This window comes from Copadichromis virginalis, linkage group LG10, assembly GCF_057382275.1.
Source record: "Copadichromis virginalis isolate Kocher_CV1m ecotype Utaka linkage group LG10, C_Virginalis_male_GT1.1, whole genome shotgun sequence".
NCBI lineage: Eukaryota > Metazoa > Chordata > Actinopteri > Cichliformes > Cichlidae > Copadichromis > Copadichromis virginalis.
Window position 1 is genome coordinate 13,043,294 of NC_140627.1, and position 17,820 is coordinate 13,061,113.

The following is a 17,820-nucleotide window of genomic DNA, read 5'->3' on the forward strand; positions in this document are numbered from 1 at the left end:
TATCAGAAAAGAACCTCACAAAACTTGCTACATGGCCTAACACGGCTCATAACCTTAGCACGTTGCAGCAGTATGTGTCACGTGATAGAGCGGCTGTGTGTATTTGTAGCCTTGTTAGCAATCCCGCATTTCATCTCCGAGGAAGTGATCCCAGAGAGAAGTAAAGCAAGTGTGTAAGTTCATCTCTGAATGTTTGTAAAGCATTCCCGCGTTAAGCTTAACAACTGATATATGGAGCCACTGCCTCTTCTCTCTCTCTCCCTCTCCTGCTGCTACTTCAGTCGTGAAACTGATCAATGATCAGCTGATCGGCTTTTCTGTTGCGAGTCCGTCTCTCTTCTTTGTTTTTGGCCCACTTCATGCCAGAAAGAGGAAACCAGCGGCTGAACAACAGCAGCATGTTTAAGCTTGATAAGCTGTTGTTAGAATTTATTTAACATTACTTTCTACACCAGGATCCTTTTCTACGTAGCTGACGGCTGGTAACTGTGCAGGGGCGGGTCTAGCAAAGTTTAGCCAGGGGGGCCGATAGGGCATTAACAGGGAAAAGGGGGCACAAAGACATACTTTTCTTTCTTATTCTCATTTAATATGTCTAGCTTTTAATACATAATTATCTGAATCTTACACCCAAAGTTTTAATCTGATGTAAAATGTATAGAAGTCCATTACTGTATATAGTAACTGTTAAGTCTAATATACCCTAGTAAGCTATACTACTTTTTCCTTTGGGAAGGGATGATCTGTGCAGTCTGCAGTTCTGTTGAAGAAAGATGTTGAATCTATTTAATTATTCTTCAAAATTAATTGATTTCTGTGCATTTTTTTCACACTGCATCAAATTAAAGTTGATTACGTCGATTAAGCATCATGAGGTGGAGGGTGGTTCCCTATTTTTTGTTTGGTTTTTTTTGCTGGGAGTTTTAGAGCCCTATTGGTTAGGTTGCTTACTCTTTAAAATACCAGAATAGGGAGGCTGGTGCAGGTTTAAGTTTATTAGATTGATCAGTTTTGCTGAACTATGAAATATTTTGGGTGCAGTGTATTTTTTGCATACAGGTATAACAGAATAGCTTTAGTGTTTTGTTTTGTTTTTTAACTTGAGTATGAACTTATACAAAAAGCAGCAAGATATTAAAAAATACGTTTTATTGATTAAAAACACACTATATCGGATTCATATCGGTATCGACAGATATCCAAATTTATGATATCGGTATCGAACATAAAAAAGTGGTATCGTGCCATCTCTAATTTGTACTGACATTAGATTACACACAGGTGCACTGTATTCAGTCATTAGCACTCATCAGGCAATGTCTATGGGCAACTGACTGCACTCAGACCAAAGGGTGCTGAATAATTACGCACACCCCACTTTGCAGTTATTTATTTGTAAAAAATGTTTGGAATCATGTATGATTTTCATTCCACTTCTCACGTGTGCACCACTTTGTATTGGTCTTTCACATGGAGTTCCAATAAAATTGATTCATGTTTGTGGCTGTAATGTGACAAAATGTGGAAAGTTGTGGGGGCCAAATACTTTTGCAAGCCACTGTATCTGACTTTCATATCACTGATGCCTGCTCTGTTCTGTACTTTTGCCATTTGCCTTTCATTAGACACAATGAAGGGCAAAGAGGTGTGATCAGGTCAGAATATTCAGATTGGAAATATTGTAATGGGAATAAAAGGTCTCTGTGTAAAGTTGGCATTTGTATAAACAAAGAAAGGTTTTTATTACACAATGAAGATAAATGTGCAAGCCAATGAATTATTGCTACTCTGGATGATTCAAGGATGAATCAAAAAATATTTAATAGCACTAATAATTGCATGCACGTAACAGACTTGTGATACACAAGCAAAATATCCAACTTGTGTCCGTTATAGGAAGTGGTTATTACTCATATGAATGAATTGTATGGTTTTGTCCTGACTCTTCTGTGGCTTTTTTAGGTGAATTCTGTAACCTACCCCTTTACATGAAGACAGACCCATTTTTCCGCAAGCAAGGGGAGCTGCATGACCCATGCCCAGCAGTGCCGCCGCGAGAAGCGTCAATCCGCAGCTTGACGCAGCGGGCGTATCACACCCAGGGCCGTCACAAGACTCTAGACCCTGCGAAGCAGCAGGCCCAGACACTGGGCCACTCTGGGCTGGGCAGCTTGGGTGCGAGCTCTGGCACTGCCACCTTGCCTCAAAGGACTCTCACCATGCCCAGCTCCAATAATGCAGCAACAGCTTCCACTTCCAGCACGAGCAGCAACCCCACCAACAGTAACAAGGTGGGGGGCTCCAGAGACTCGCTCCTAGAGAGCAGCTCCTCTGCACTGGGGAGGTTGCAGAAACAGAGTGTGGGGGCCTACTCCAAGTCATACACGCTGGTGTAGTCCATTCTTCTGCACAGACTGCTGTCCCACTCCTCAGCCAGCCCCACTCTGGCGCTCTGCGATCTGGGTCTGAATGGGCATGCAACCATTTTTTCTTCAAACCCAATTAATGGTGAACTGCCCAGCATCCTGTCTGATTTACCTTGGGAAAGATGTTCTCCCAGACAGAGACCCAGCTAACCCTACTTTTCATGTTCATGTGGGACTCTTATAAAAGAACTACTAACTCCAACTAACAGTTCCAGCCGGCTGGTGCTCAGCTCCACTCAGCTCCCGCAGGAGCTGCACAGCGAAAAACCAGGAAGCGATTCTGTGGTCATTTTGAAATACTGACTGTAACCGAGGAGCTAAAACCTCTGTGTTTATGAATATGAAGACTACCATAGCCAGTATGAAGCTGTGTGGCCATCCTGTCTCATACACACACACACACACACACACACACACACACACACACACACACACACACACACACACACACACACACACACACTGTCCTCCATAGTTTGAGTATTATTGTCAATTTGCAAGCCTTCCGATTAAGTTCCCTCTTCTTACTGTATCTTTCACCCTCTTTGTGTCTCTTAAAGCCCCATAATGCTATTGGCAGATTCTATAATGTTGATTCCCAAAAGTAATGATTCAGGTTCCCTTCCAAGAAGATTTTAGTCACATTAGCATCCTCCACACATCACTCTGCAGCTGAACATTGTCTAACTTAAACAAATCATGACAACCCAAATGAACCAGCTATAATTTCTCACATTACAAATACAGAATATTTGGTATTATAAAGAATTTACATATATATTTCTATGTAGGTATATTATTGACATTTAAGTGAAATTATGACAAAGTATAAATTTTACATACTACAATAGTGTAGTATTATATACAGCAATTTAATGTTAATGTCAAATTTTAAGAACGAGACAATCGCTCAATCATGAAATTTTAAAAAGAGGAATTAAAAAAAATGAAGGTTCGACTAAAGAGAGAAAATGTTTAGTATATATACAGGATGTTTTGTATGTTACTGTATGTAGGGTGACTAGAAGAAGGGTGTTTTGCTTACGTTTGGACAGAGAGGGATGCTTTCCTATCCGCACGGTGTCATGGGAGAAGTGAGACAGTGCAGCAGAACACGACATCCTTGGATCGCAATGCCTCCTTGGTTGTTTGGTGAAAACAATCATGACACAAGGCCTTCCAGGATTTCTGTAATAATATAAGTCTACCCATGAGGATATAGGCTCCTTGACTTTTTATTAAGCGTGTCAGTAGCCTGAGTGGCTGGTAAATACAATAACATTCAGAAACCAAATCAGTGTCTCAGAGGATCCCCGAGTAAGTTTTATGCTGGGAGAAGGTTTGCTGCAAAGTGGTCACAGACTTTTAGTTATTATAGAGTATTAAGGCTTCTATTTGTGGCACGGGCGGCAGAGATTGACAGTCACGGATAGAGCATCCTGCCAACTTCTCCGTCAGCCGTGCCACACAGCTAGGCTTTGCTCTTCGTAGATTAAAAAGACAGCTAGCTGAAGGAGTCCCAGTCATGATGTGAATGAAGTAAGATAATTTAATGTCGAGAGATGTTATATGTCAGGGAGTTCAGTTTTGAAAATTATATGATCGATATCATTGTTGTTGTCCAGTTTTAAGTACTGTAAACGCCACACTTTCTTCATCTCGATGCCCCTCCATTTTTTTGCGCTAACGTGCATTCACACAAGAAAATAATGGATCGATTGTTTTAAGCATTTACAAAGCAGCGGTTTTGTGGTTTTATATTTATTCATCCATTTGCTTTGTTTGCTTGTTTGTTTGTTTAGGGGGAGGGGAATCTGTTCTTCGGTTGATTTTCACGTTTTGATTTTCCGTTCAACTTGTTTGGTCTAAATTTTTTGGTACCAGAGGCCAAACGGTACAAAGCTATGTGGCCTGTGGCTAAAACTAGTTCAGCCAAGTGAAAATCAGGGACTCATAGCTCTTTTGGTCACACAAACTACTGTTGTATTGTGTATATACTGGACAGGAGTCTGTCTGTAAACCTGAATCGTTCAGGCTCCTGTCATTTAAACCCCATTCAGATAAATTTAAGTAAAAAAAAATTCAACACCCTATTCATACAAGATCCATCATCTCTACCTTTGTCAGTGTTGTTTATAGATTAAGTCTTGTACATATACACAGTTTTGTATGAAGAGCTATTTTTTCGTCAGAATAAATCAGGGGACACATCAGGGTTGAATGCCCCAGTTTCAAAATTGAAATAGTATTAAGAAAAAAGTATTTTACTTCTGAAATGGGCAAAAAAACAACAACATTTTTTCTTTCCCTTTACGTTTTTTGATACTAATTTGTTGAATTTTTATTCTTTTTTTAAAGTCTTTTGATGTTGTCATTTGTCCTTTTTCCTTTTTTTTAATTAGCATTATTTTATATTTTGTTCATCCTCAAATTAAGTCATTGCATGCTTGCTAAAAGGGAAAAATTGAAGGGAAAAAGTGTATGAAAATCCAAACTTAAAAAAAAAATGTTGAGGGTATCCCAAACATTTGTTTGAGTTGCTTGTTACAGCAATTGCTTGTGTTCAAAGGTACATTTTCTATGAAAAGAAAGCAAAAACTAAAAAGATCATTTAACACCTTGTGCAATAAAGCTATCTTTCATATGTCACGGCTTCTGTCATTATCTAGAGGTCTGTTTGTATGTCTTGTGAAAATGTCTGGACCTACACACGCATGGAGTTTACAGCCAAACCAGTGTTCATGAACATATATATATATATATATAAATATATACATATAGTAAATGAGCTGCCACGTGAATGAAAAAGTCTTGAAAAGTTACATAATTGTGGTAATCTGTGGCAGACTGACATCATACAACATTTTAAGAGGCTACGTTTGATGGTTGACCTTCTGTTTTGTCATATGTATGCTGTTATTATGGTGGATGCTCTCTAAAGGTCATCTTCCATGGATTTCCATAAGCCAAAAACTCTTGGAAATCAAAAAAATGTTTGAAAGATTCTCTACAAGACAGATTTTTCTACACTTGGCTCCTTATGATGCCTAATATCCTCGATAAGGTCATCATAGGTACACGGTTGTGGCGCTAAGCACAAGAGCCCATCCTGATCAAACCCTTCTTAGACAGCTGGCCTAAAAGAGGGGAAAGGGGCTAACACAGATTTAGGCAGACAATGAACTGAGGGAATGGACCTAGACTCAGAATATGACAAACAAGGATTATTTTGAACTGTGCAAAGCCTCTCTAGTGAAGTCCATGAACAGAAATAAGTAGATGTTTTATGCTTTCATATTGTTTACACTAAACTCTGACCCTACCAAATGCTGCAGTAGAAATCAAGACCTATCAAACCAGACAACGTTTTACATTGTCCAGTTTTCAGCCCGTGCAAACTGAAGCCTCCATTTCCTGTTCTTAGACAGAGGTGGCACCTGTGCGGCCTTCTGCTGCCGTAGCACATCTGCTTAAAGCTTTGATGTGTTGTGTGTTCAGAGATGCTCTTCTGCATAACGTGGTTGCAAAGAGTTACTGTTGCCTTCCTGTCAGCTCAAAGCAGGCTATTCTCCTCTGATCTCTGTTATCAGACCATTCTCTGTAAACTACAGATCCCCATTCTGATGTTCATTCTGAATTTCAGCAGGCCTTTCTTTATGCATTTATATATATGCTCAAATCCATCAAGAATCCATTCTCAATCATGTGATTGGCTGATTAGATATATGCGCTAATGACCATCTGCTTGTATTTCCATTGGATCTGCATACTGGAAAGAGAAAGACTGAAAAAGAATTGACTTGTCCAAAATACTGAACTCTACACCTTCTTTCAGCTCAGGATTCCTTAGTTTTATTTGAATAGTGGAGCCATGATAGGTAATAATATTATTATGACATCATGTGGTTTATTTTCTGACACTTCAAGAAGTTCTTAAGCCACAGAAGTGATCGTGTTTTCACAAGCCCACCGTAATAAGTAAATCCAATAGAAATGTACAGCAGTACATAAGGACAGACACACAGAGACACACGCTTGTAAAGATTCGCCAGAAAACTGTACAATATGGACGAGATGTAATGAAACACCCACCCAGTGTCAGATCTACGGCCACAAGAGGGCGACATAACGCTATAATGTTTGACCCTTCCCCACAGAGGTTAACAGATACTGTGACGACAGTACTCGCCCAAAAGCGTGCAGTCACTCATGACGGATACACTGTGAATAATTGATGCTTTTCAGAGTCACAAGCACCATGTGTGCTTCACTAATAGCTCCTACTACTACTGTAAAGGTATTTCTGCATGCATGCTGTGGAGAATAACCTTATCATGATGATGATGATTATTATATTAAAAGTTTCATACAACACAATCTTCAATCATTGTCCTTGGCAATATGTGCCAGCAGCCATGTAAACTATTCATGCGTTGCTGTGCTTGTTTATTAAGCTGTCAATCAAGAAAATAGTAGTAATAGAAAAAGCACACTTATTTACTCCACAGCTAAAAAAGTGGAAAATAACAGCCTTATATGTTGTCGGGTGGGAGCACAGTGCAGAATGGCTTTTCAAAAACTGTCATTAGCCCTCCGCTCCATTTTCCCACAACAGTGACTTTTTTTAACTTACAAAATGGGATGATTGATATTTTTTAATTCCTTGGTCTCTACTGTTGTGACAACCTTCATCTGGCTGCTATTGTGTGGCTTCGCAAAGTATAATCAAAAGAATGCGCTTTTTTACCAGCGGAGCTCCAATCTCATTTCAAACCTGAACGGAGAAAAGGATCAATGGGAGACAGAGGCAGCAGCGAAAACTGGGGACAATTTTACAAGATTTAATTTATTAACTATTATACAGTTCACATAAGGCCTTCATCTTCAAACACTATTCTCAGTCAGACAAATTCCATGGTTTGCTTCTGGTGCACAGTACATCAACTTTCACGTTGCAGCTATTTTCACTTCAGTATTGGTTTTCTTCTAATTTCACGTTTTAAAACAGGGAGGGAGGCTTTCGTCCTTCTCCCCTGGTGTGTGCGCATGTGTGTGTGTATGTGTGTTTTGTTTATTTTTTTAAATCATGCACTAAACTCAGGTGGCCTCGAACCATTCACAAAATTGTAAAAATGGACTTTCAATCATTGAAATACACACTAGAAATGTTTTCTACCATTGACTAAAAGGTGGTGTCCCCCTCCCCTCCCCCCCCAAACATACAAATAAACAACCATCATAGAGTAGTACGCACTCACTTTTTTTTTGCCTCAGCAGGATCTGCCGAGGATGGGCATCGAGAGCGATGCCGTAACATTTATATACTCCAGGGAATCGTGTTGTCTGGTCGGTTCTGCGCCAGGTTCAGCTGCAAGCACTGCACGGTTTGAGGAAAGTCCTCATTTTATACTCCTGACGAACAGGTAAAATGACTGACTTCCAACAGCATCATGATCCCAAAAAGTACCAGTAATTGTTGATCCTAAATATTCATACAGTTGATCCCACTATTCTGTGGTCATAGCAACCGAGAACTACAGCAGAGCCGCAGTCCTCTGGTCCACATCTTCCACCTTCATTGAAAGAGACAGTGCTTCCTCTCATGGACTTAACCGTTATTAAAGTTGTTAGGCCTTCATTATCAGTGCTGCTTGTTTTCAGCGAAAATGAAGGACGATATTGCAGCACAAAACTAATCAACTAGAGCAAGTAAACTGCCACGGGTGCTTCCTGAACGTCTCGATCCGCAGGTACTTCACTTCCACTGGTCATTGTGTTTCAATAGCAGGACTAGCAGTGACAGTGCGTTGAGAATACTAAACCTTCAGAGTTAATAGTACACGGATACAAAGCGCTCGGTTTGATAAACAGCCACAGCAACACGTCCGGAAACCTATCATGTTTCAAGTGTTTGGTTTACGTGGACAACAGATGCTAGCGTAAAATTTGCATGTATGGCGTTGCTGGGTTACACATTCAAAATGGCAAAAGTTTTCTCCTTCACTTGACCGACGGCAGGCAAAGCCTTCACTGATATTCCAACGGCCTAATCGAACTAAGCATCCCTATATACGCCCACTCTGATCGACCAACAGCTAGAAAAGAGGACAAACAAAACGAGTTTTTCACATGGCTGGATGAATGAGGAACACGAGCGGATTTGGATTTCCCACCGACCTAAAATGGGAAACCCCCACCCACCCACACCGGATCCACTTTTTTTCCTTTTCTTTTTTTCTTTTTTTTTTTTTTTACAAAAAGGATCTTGTTTCACAAGCCTGTACTGATGCCACACTTGACCACTACACAAACAAACATGAACAATGAATCCGTGTGGCATTTCTTCATATTTAAACACTACACTATTAAAAAAAAAAAAAAAAAAAAAAAAAAAAAAAAAAAAAAAAGTGCTTCAGATAAGTTTGTGGATACAAAAAACACATCTGATGTAAACAAAGTTTGATCTGCCAGAGCTCTGTCGTGGCAATGGGTATGGCTGTTTGAGCTGTGAAATTAAAATCACGTAAGAAAAAAAACTATGTCAAAAAAAAGAAAAACCCCTTTTGAGGAGAAAAAACCCAACAGTGATCATTAAAGTGCATCCCTGGATGTGTTACTCCCAACCGTTCCCTTCCCTCCCATCCCCATGCTGACCCCTCAAGTAGAGCCGATGACAGAAACCCAAAAGGCAGACACAGAGGAAACTCTGCTATATGGAGCAAACTGCTGCCCAAAGGACCTACAGAGGACCAGACTATAAATCCAGTGGCAGTACTTTCAAGAGAAAAAGAAACTAAAAACAGTTTTTACACATACTAAAAACACGGTGGCCCCAAGTCTTTCTCTTCCAGCTTGGCATAGAGGTCTCTATTTCTTTGTATTATGGGATGAGTGGTGGCTCGCTGTGACCGTGACCTCTGCCCTCCACTTCTCTGACCCGACATCCACTCATCCAGGAGATCAGAGGGCGGAAGGAGCTTCACTGGTAATGGTAGCCTCCGCTCCAACGCACACAAGCATAAACATAATTGGCAGGTTGGGGAAGTTTCTCAGACACTTTCCATCTCCAGTTCTCATAACCTGGGTTGTCCATCATGATCAAAAATGAAATGTGCATGTGCACATTTTTTTCTTTTACTTCTTTTTGTTTTTTACTCTTTTTTTTTTTTCTTTTAGTGTGTGTTGGTGATAAGGTCCAGCATCATCATGGGCACACATGGTTTCATTGTCTCTCACAGTGTCTCCTGTTCAGCGGGGGAATGGTGGGCGTGGGGGTGCTGGTGGAGGGGAGGGAGCAGAGACTGCAGGGGAGACTGGGGGGTAGTGGGTGGGGACTGCTGCAAGGGGCTGAAGTGAGGGGTGGTGTGAGGTGGAGAGGAGCGGTAACAAGAGTAGGCAGAGCTCCCGCCGAGGGTGGTGGTGGGCGAGGCAGGGAGGCCCCCCAGGCCGGTGGGGGAGTCGAGGAGGGGCTGGTTGTAGAAGAAGAATGCACACTGGTGGATGAAGGTCTCAATGATTGTCTGGTAGGTGCGCGTGGCAGTCAGAGCATCCATGGTGGAGAAGTCTGGCCTCATGAGGGTGGGCCAGAAACAGATGGACAAGTTCTCACTGGTCATCAAGTTCACCCTGTTCAGCTGGCTCACCCTGAGAAAACACAGAAAGGTACACTGACTGATTCCTTCTCATATAGCGGAGGAGGGGTAAAAAACAAGCAAACAAAAAAAAAAAATAGATGACAACGCATGAAAGTGATTTAAACCGTAAACAGGGGACTTACTTGTGTAAGTGGTTCGTTACATATTTGAAGACATCATAATTCTCCTTGGGGAACCTCCTCAGGACATCCTTCATGGTATACAGCCTCTGTTCTCTATCACTGATTTCTGCACAAACAGGATGTTTTTTTAAAGACTTCATCACACACAGTGATTTAAAGCTGAAACGTCTCTCTACGCCGTCAGAAAAATGTTTGTCAAGACTAAAACACCTAAAATGGAGCAGCTCTGCCAAAACCTTCCCACCCCTGTTCCTTTCTAAAGAAATAATCTTTTTATGTTCTAGTAAAGACTCTCCCAGCCCAGCAGTGTTTGCTTACTGAAAGCATCCAGTAGGTCCACCTGCAGAGCACAAGGCACCAGGGGCTCAGGCAGTTCAGAGAAGAAGCTTTTGAGGCCTCCAGCCACAGTGTTTATGGAGAAGTCTTTCTCCACTAGGTCTAATCCGTGGTCTGCACAGGGAGAATGACAGTTAACACCCGTCAGTCGTAGCATTCATCGGGAATGAGTAATGAGTTCTGTGTCACTTTCTTCCAGTAACCCTGCTCATGTTTTGATTAGGCAGTCACATAATTACAGCTGGTTCAAACAAGTACGATGAGCAACTCACCCTGCTCAAACTGCCTCTGCATGCTCTCCATCTCCGACTTGTTGCCGCTTACGCGGTACAAACCCTCCGTATTCAGGCCTGAAGGAGAACGAGCGAAGCAGAGAAAAGGGGAAAGACGTGGATGGGTGTCACAGTGGGAAACAAGCAAAGCACAAACACTTCATCAGCCCCTTTGCAAACAGACGAGGCAACACAGACGCCGAAGATTAAACAGATGCTGAAGATTAAACGCACCCTACTATTAATTTCACATTGCATTATGGTCATGAGCAGGTGCATGGGTTTAGGAACTCTGCAGGAATGTGAAGATGATTAATCACTAAAATAAATTCCATAAAAGACCTTTACCAAAAGTACAAATTAAAAACCTGATAAGTGATGAGTGCAGTGAGAATTTCTCTGAATGAAACTTTAAACACAATTAAAGGAACAGCACGAAATAAGCTGTTAATTAACGAGGAAAAAAAGGCACTTACCTGTTGTCTCAATGAAGCGGACACACTTTTCAATGAAGAGAGGGATCGGTCTGTCTGGGGATACCACATTCACCAGGGGGACCCCGAAGTAGTTGCTCTCCAAGGGCTTGGGAATAGCTGGACGGGGCTTTGGTCTAGTTTTCTGCAGGAAAAAAGGCAAAGAACGAAACTCTTAATATCTCAAAGCAATAATTACGCTGACACCAAGGTGCACTCCATGGCTTCTAACAAAATGTCCAGTCATTACACTAATTTGAAAGCTATGCAACATGACAAATGGCTTTTCTCAATAATAACACACCTTGGCTGTCCGCCGCAGGCTCTTCAGAATGTTCCTCTTCTTTGGGTCTTCGCTCTCCTCATTCACTAGACTTTCACCTTTAAGGGTCCCAAAGTCATCTTCTTTGGACTTTGGAAGAGCTCCCATCTCGTCATCACTGCCTATGAAGCTCGTGCGAAAGCTACTGAACTTGCCCAGCCGCTTAGAGCGGTCACGGTAAAGACGAGGCTTCACGCCAATTGCAGAGAACTTCCTCCTTCGTTCCAGAGAGCTGCTGTCCGCTTCGCTGTCTGAGCCGTTTCCATTGGAGTGCATCCTGTTTGAGTTGCGGATGGTGATGATTTTTCCTTGTGTGCTGTCATGTGGTACCGAGTAGATGATCTCTTCGTTGCTCGGGCGGGGTTTTGAAACGGCGTCAATGGGTTCGGCGTAGTCTGAGGGATCGTATCCCATGTCGCCGCCAGGAACCCAGGTGACAGCAGAGGGTAAGGACCGCCGATGACCCAGCGTGTCGATATATGGGTTACGGCTCATTTTCCGGAAATCGAAAGTGACGCCTGGTTTCACTCTCACTTGGGGGGGTACTTTGTTGTTCAGTTTGTTCTCAAAGTCCCTGATATCAGATATGACAGAGATGTCACTGGAATCTAAGTCGGGCATGTTGAAACCGCTACTGTGAGATGTGAGCGTGCCATCATAGTACGGTGGCGACGGCTCTACGTCGTCCTCGGAATCCAGGAACATAGTGACAGGACTAGGAGAGCTGCAGCGCGGGGAGTAGACATTTTCATTGGTACACGCTTCAGCGACATTATCGTACATGTGCGTGGCCTCCACGATGTTGCGCTTCTCTACTACCTCCATCAGAAACGGATGAAACATTTCTATCCTGTGGAGGCCCCCCACCACCCCTCCAGACCCACAAACCACGCTGTTGAAGCGACCCTCAATCTCATGGGCTAGTTCCTCCCCCTGGATCAGCTGTTCACAGGCATAATCGCTGTCAGTGAGCTCTGCCTGGCTATCTCCGACTGCCAACAGCTGAATAGGGATGATGTCCTGCACCTCGCACAAGAATGCACAAAGGGTCTCCAGGGAGGCCTTTCGGGAGACCGAGTAGACTGCAATGTAGCCGTGCACTAACCTGCTCTTCCTCAAAGTGAAGGAGGCGTGGTATGAAAGCAGAGAGAGCTCTATAGCCAGCTTATGTCCACCAACTGTCTGCTCCAGCAACACGGAGGTGCCGCTATTAGACATGGGCCTGCAGTGCTGATGCATTAAGAAAGGCGACAGGAGCTGCTCGGTGTCGTAGGGGTCTCCACACATTAAGCACATGACAATGCGAAGGTCTGCCTCTGGGACTGGCTGAGAGTCTCGGAGACCTGGAGGCTCAGGGAGGAGAGGTGGGGAGCTGCTACTAAAAGATGTGCTCCTCCTGATATCCAGAAGGCCCCTCAGCACCTGGTTTATTTGGGTCTCACTTATGTTATGGCCGTAGCCCACACCGGGGGAGGCGGGGTCTAAAAAGCTACACTGCAATCTCCTTGCAAACTGCTGCCCCTGTGTTATCAAGTTTAAGGCAGTGTCACCACCTATATCAACGTATGATCCTACACCTCGTTTAGTGACTAAAAGCAGTGAAGTCGGCAGCTGTGCTAGCTGGCTATCTCTTCGGCCCAGAGTTGACTCCCTAAGTCGCTCGAGGCTTTCCACCACATAAGAAAGTGATTCTTTTGAATTATACAAACACAAACACCCATGAGGAGTGAAAGTGGGGGTGTAGAAAGAATTTACCGGAAGACGTACATTTCCGTCAATAGGTCGCAGCGTCAGTTCGTACATCTTCCCGTCTAACACATACCAGTCATCGTTTGTGCAGAGAGCTCTAATCTCATTGGCAAATTCTCTGGCTAGTCCATCCTTCCCAAGTATAACGAGGTTTATTCTGTCAGCCTTGGTGTCCCCAAAATGAGCTTTCACGTCAAAAAAGGGGTAATGGGAGGGAAAACGTGATGCTAACAGCTGCTCAATCTTAGAGTCTACGCAGTGTGGACTGCTAGGGCAGGTCTCCTTGGTGGGATGATAGACGAAGTGGATATGTTTTAATACCAAAGCATCTCTTTCAGCAGGAAGCTTCTGTAGTGCCTTGAACCTCTGCTCCTCCCCAAGAACCTCTTGGATTGCCCCCATCTTCTCCTTGCTGGGTTTAGCATCCACTTCAAGCTCATAAAAAAGCTCAGAGTATTCCAGCAGAAGCTCCTGGAAGTCTTCTTTAGCACGGTCAATGATCTCCTTCTGGTGCCGATTATAGAGATCCAGGTATTCTGGCTCCTCAAGCCACTGGTAGAACTCTTCATTCATGATGAAGCTCCGGGCCTCCTCCCAAGGTTTACCAGGTGTTACGAAGGGGGAGGAAGCCAGTCTCTGCTTAAACTCCTGCCTCATCTCCGCCCGTTTGCACTCATTGCGCAGATGCTCCAAGTGGGCATTAAAAATTTCTTCTGCTTCAGCAGTCTCCAACAGGTCAGAAGGGATTCGCTCATCTTCCATGTTGTCGATGTGAGACGTATCCTCCCATGGCGAGTCCTCCAGAACAACAAACCAGTGGGTGAAGTGTTGCTTGGACTCAAGGACTTTCTGTACCCCAGACCAGCTCAACTGATCAATCTCATCCAGGTCAGGCACTAAAGAGCTAAGTGCTAAAGGAAGAGTGCTTACGTATATTTTCCGACGCCTCTCAATATGTTCCTGCTTCAGACGGTAGACATGCTGCTGAAAAAGTTTCTTGCATTTAGCCGTTCCCTCCAAGAAGACATATTCTTTGTACTCTGGGGAGTTGTTCATGCGTCGACTGGTGTTTAGCCAGGTTTCATTATGATTCTTTACTATACGGTTGATTAGCCATTCATAGCGATCCTTAGCAGAAGCTATCTGCTGACTCTGGAGTTTTAGGGCCTCAAAGTATGGGATGATCTTAGGCTTGCCCCTGCTCTTGTCGATAAGCTGAACCAAAGTGAGAAAGGCGAGGTCCACATTTATGTTTGAGCGTGCCGATGTCTCAACTACCGGTAGACTCTTTTTTGTGATAGCAAAGGTATGTGCATCTTTAATGTAGCGCTCTACTCCTTCGTCGCATTTGGTGAGGACCAGCACAATGGGCTTCTTAGTCTTGCTCAGCTGACCATACAGGTTTGAGACAAATTTCAGCTGGTCGTCAAAGTTTCGATTCATGCCACGGCTTACATCGACACAAAGGAGGAAGCCATCGACCTGCAGCTTACCCTCTGGCATTTGCTTTTGCTCAAAGTCTTGCTCCAGACCTAGCTGATCCGTACAGAAGTACATGAGCTTCTCTGCTGAGGCCAGCTTGGTTGCTGCTGCCCGTTTGATATAGGGCTGCATAGCAGTGCTACGGTGTGGCTGAAACGTCTGGTCATCAATGAATTCAGTCTGCTCCACAACATGCATCCTGCACTCGGGCCCCTCCTCGAGAACCCGTGACACCTCCCCCCAAAATAGGAAGTGATCATTATTGACCACTCGACCCCCAAAGTCGCTGGTGCTCAACACGGACGTGTGATCCAAGTAGAAGTCATCAGCGCTAGGACGCACAAACCTATTACACAAGCAGGACTTGCCAACCCCACATTGTCCCTTCTCTTTCTCTGTTCCGGACAAACCCACCACAATGAGGTTGTAAATGGGCGACCGCGCATCTTGCTTTTTGGCCATCATAGCCTGCTGACACTCATCCTGCCTTAAACAGGCACTGTATGAAGGAGTTCACTTGAATGTTTGTCCATAAAGTTGCTGATCTACAAAGGAGATCAGATTTCTCTTTCGTCTGCTGGGGCTTAAATTATAATAAGACAGCGCCGCAGTGATATGAGCAGACGGTTCTTTCATTCACTCGTTGCATGAATCAGATCCTGTCAAAAGAAACAGAGAACAAAAAAAATGAAATCAGACAAAATAAGCAATCAACCAAAAACTCATTTTGAAATAAAGGGGGGAAACAAAACAGTATGAAAGAGCAGCTATAATAATAAAAGTAAATAGCATTATGCTACTTTAAGATGTAAAAATGTACTTGTTAGTTTGAATGAGGCATTTTTTACTTTTATCCTTCTTAACAACAGATGCTATCTATAATAATAATAATAATAATAATGGAGGCACATATTAATCCATTTTGTGCTTATTCCCTTTGTTTGACAAAGACTGATGAATCCTCTCAATGGTAAATGCCACAAAGAACCCATAACACCAACCAATACTGGTTCTCATTATTTTTAATTGATTTCAAGTTGCCCGACATCACTGCATTAATATTATATGCACACTGGCATACATCCTGCCACCAGCAAAGCGTAATGAAAACAGACATATAATAACAGGAATACCAGCAATGTGGTCTCCTTGCAGGGGGCCAAACACAATCTCAAATAAGGAAGAAGGCTCATTTTTGCACATTCAATTAATGAACTGAATAAAATGGGCAAGTACACTTGACTGCGCTTCATCTAAATTTTTGAATAATCTTTTATCTGATCGACAAATTTATTTAATCGACTCATTTCAACACCGGCTGTACTGATCGCCAGAATTCCTTAAAAACATCTACAGAGGATCAAAAGATGACATTAATCCCTGGAGAAACATGTTGGGAGTGGTACTTTTCCCCCCCTTTTTGTTAAAATGACGACCTCAGCTGATCAGTGAGTGGGGTGACAAGCATTAAAATGACTATGGTGAAAGCGCCTCAGTCAACACTCTTCAGCCTAAGGGAAACAGCAGCTATCTTTAAAAGCATCTTCCCTGACCAAAAAAATGAATGAAGAGCTTATTAAACAGCCTTAGTCACACTTACCATCATTGCCAAAGGGCTACGGACTTGCTCACACCTTTAAGACACTTAATGTTACTGCCAATTTTATGGCACTGACTAATGCTTCCATTATTATTATTATTATAGCACTGATGCAATTCTGCTACAATAGTCGGCACATAATGTGATCTAAAAAAAATTAAAAATAAACCATATGCAGAGGTTAATTAATGTGTAATAAGATTTCCTGAGTGAAAAAATCCTGCATTTAAAAATACAAAACAAAAAAAGCATGAGTCATGAAGAAATATTTAACCTGCCATATGACCATGACTTCATAGTGGGGTCGGAAGCAAACATGGGCAGTCCAAACAGCTCAGCTGAGCAAGGCCTGATATCCAAATGAGCAGACAAGTTCTTTTCAAATCAAGAAAAAAAACCAACCAGCATGCCTTTACCAAAACGCCATCAGCAAAACAGCACACCAAAGTGCCCTTTTAATCAATTCCCTTCACACAACCTACTTTTTTTAAAGCTAAGATTGTGTAACCTTATATGTTCTGCAAAAGGATTAACAGTTAACACGGGCTTGAGGGTGCACAGAGAGGGGTGACCACGCCAGGCCTGCTGTCTACATAATGAAATGGCAGCGCCGGAGAGCCGGGATAGCCTTACCTCCTGCACACCGACAGACAGACAACCTTTCACGGGAATGTATTTACCCAGCTGTCTTGGGGTGTAGCACTCGACAGCTTCGCTAGGAAATAGCCAATAAAGCAGAGCGAGCACGTAGAATACATACCATTGCATTTCTCCCCCTTTCTCCTCTTGCATCTGTCAGGCCAGCTCTTGCCGCAGCCCTCGCCGCCGCCTGATGTGCATAGGCAGCCGCAGAGAATGCACTGTGGGTCGGAACTATTCGCACATGAAACCAATACCTCTACAATTTGTGCGATGTGCTCATCTGAATACAATATCCTTCACCCATGTCTGGATTTCTCCTGTTTTGTTTTTTTCCTTGCACTAATGTTTTAACTGAAATCAAACACGGGAAAGGCAAGAAATAAATATCCCGAACAATAGAACAATCCGATTTCGGTTCCCGCAACGCTTTCTTCACCAGTGCGAGATTGAGACGCGTGTTTAAAAAAAAGGAAAAAAAAATCTACTCAGTCGTCTTCTCCTCCCGGTTCACCACGTTGCTTTTTCAATAATTATTCTGTCCATTGTTGTGCCCACATAACGCTGGGCCGGTCGCGCACACGAGACAACGGTGAGTTTGATGCAATCGCCGGTGCTGTTTCGCTTAAGAAATGCCTTCTGCTGCAACACAAACTGCTCATGTCCCGATCAATTTAGGAGCAGATTGCGCGTGTGAAAGTGGTATTTCTGTCAGCTTTCCGTAATGGCGGCCCTCCTCCTCCC

General features: G+C 43.1%; 2 protein-coding genes across 3 annotated transcripts in view; one reads left to right on the plus strand and one right to left on the minus strand.

Moving 5' to 3' along the window:
* The window catches only part of LOC146699951 (cell adhesion molecule DSCAML1-like), a 54,067-nt gene extending 48,992 nt beyond the window's left edge, over positions 1-5,075 (plus strand). For both annotated transcript variants that reach the window (XM_085469896.1, XM_085469897.1), the window contains exon 33: positions 1,963-5,075. In XM_085469896.1, the coding sequence (XP_085326022.1) occupies positions 1,963-2,396 (434 nt within the window). In that variant the 3' untranslated portion in view covers positions 2,397-5,075. The remainder of the gene's footprint in view (positions 1-1,962) is intronic.
* A 2,177-nt stretch (positions 5,076-7,252) lies between these two features.
* arhgap35b (Rho GTPase activating protein 35b) lies at positions 7,253-17,523 on the minus strand. The gene is made up of 7 exons (XM_085469898.1): positions 17,198-17,523; positions 11,589-15,496; positions 11,288-11,429; positions 10,812-10,889; positions 10,522-10,653; positions 10,204-10,309; positions 7,253-10,070 (listed from the first exon to the last, which is right to left on the minus strand). Exons 2-7 carry the CDS (start codon positions 15,300-15,302, stop codon positions 9,659-9,661), a joined length of 4,584 nt encoding a protein of 1,527 aa, XP_085326024.1. The 5' UTR covers positions 15,303-15,496; positions 17,198-17,523; the 3' UTR covers positions 7,253-9,658.
* Positions 17,524-17,820: the final 297 nt, after the last annotated feature.

What these genes read in the sequence shown, in the direction of transcription:
- arhgap35b (XM_085469898.1), bottom strand. Translation starts at nt 15,302, where the DNA reads ATGATGGCCAAAAAGCAAGATGCGCGGTCGCCCATTTACAACCTCATT. An exon ending in GCCTGCGGCGGACAGCCAAG is followed by an intron (nt 11,430 to 11,588) that starts GTGTGTTATTAT and finishes TTTTTCCTGCAG; the next exon opens with AAAACTAGACCAAAGCCCCG. An exon ending in GTAACGAACCACTTACACAA is followed by an intron (nt 10,071 to 10,203) that starts GTAAGTCCCCTG and finishes GTGTTTTCTCAG; the next exon opens with GGTGAGCCAGCTGAACAGGG.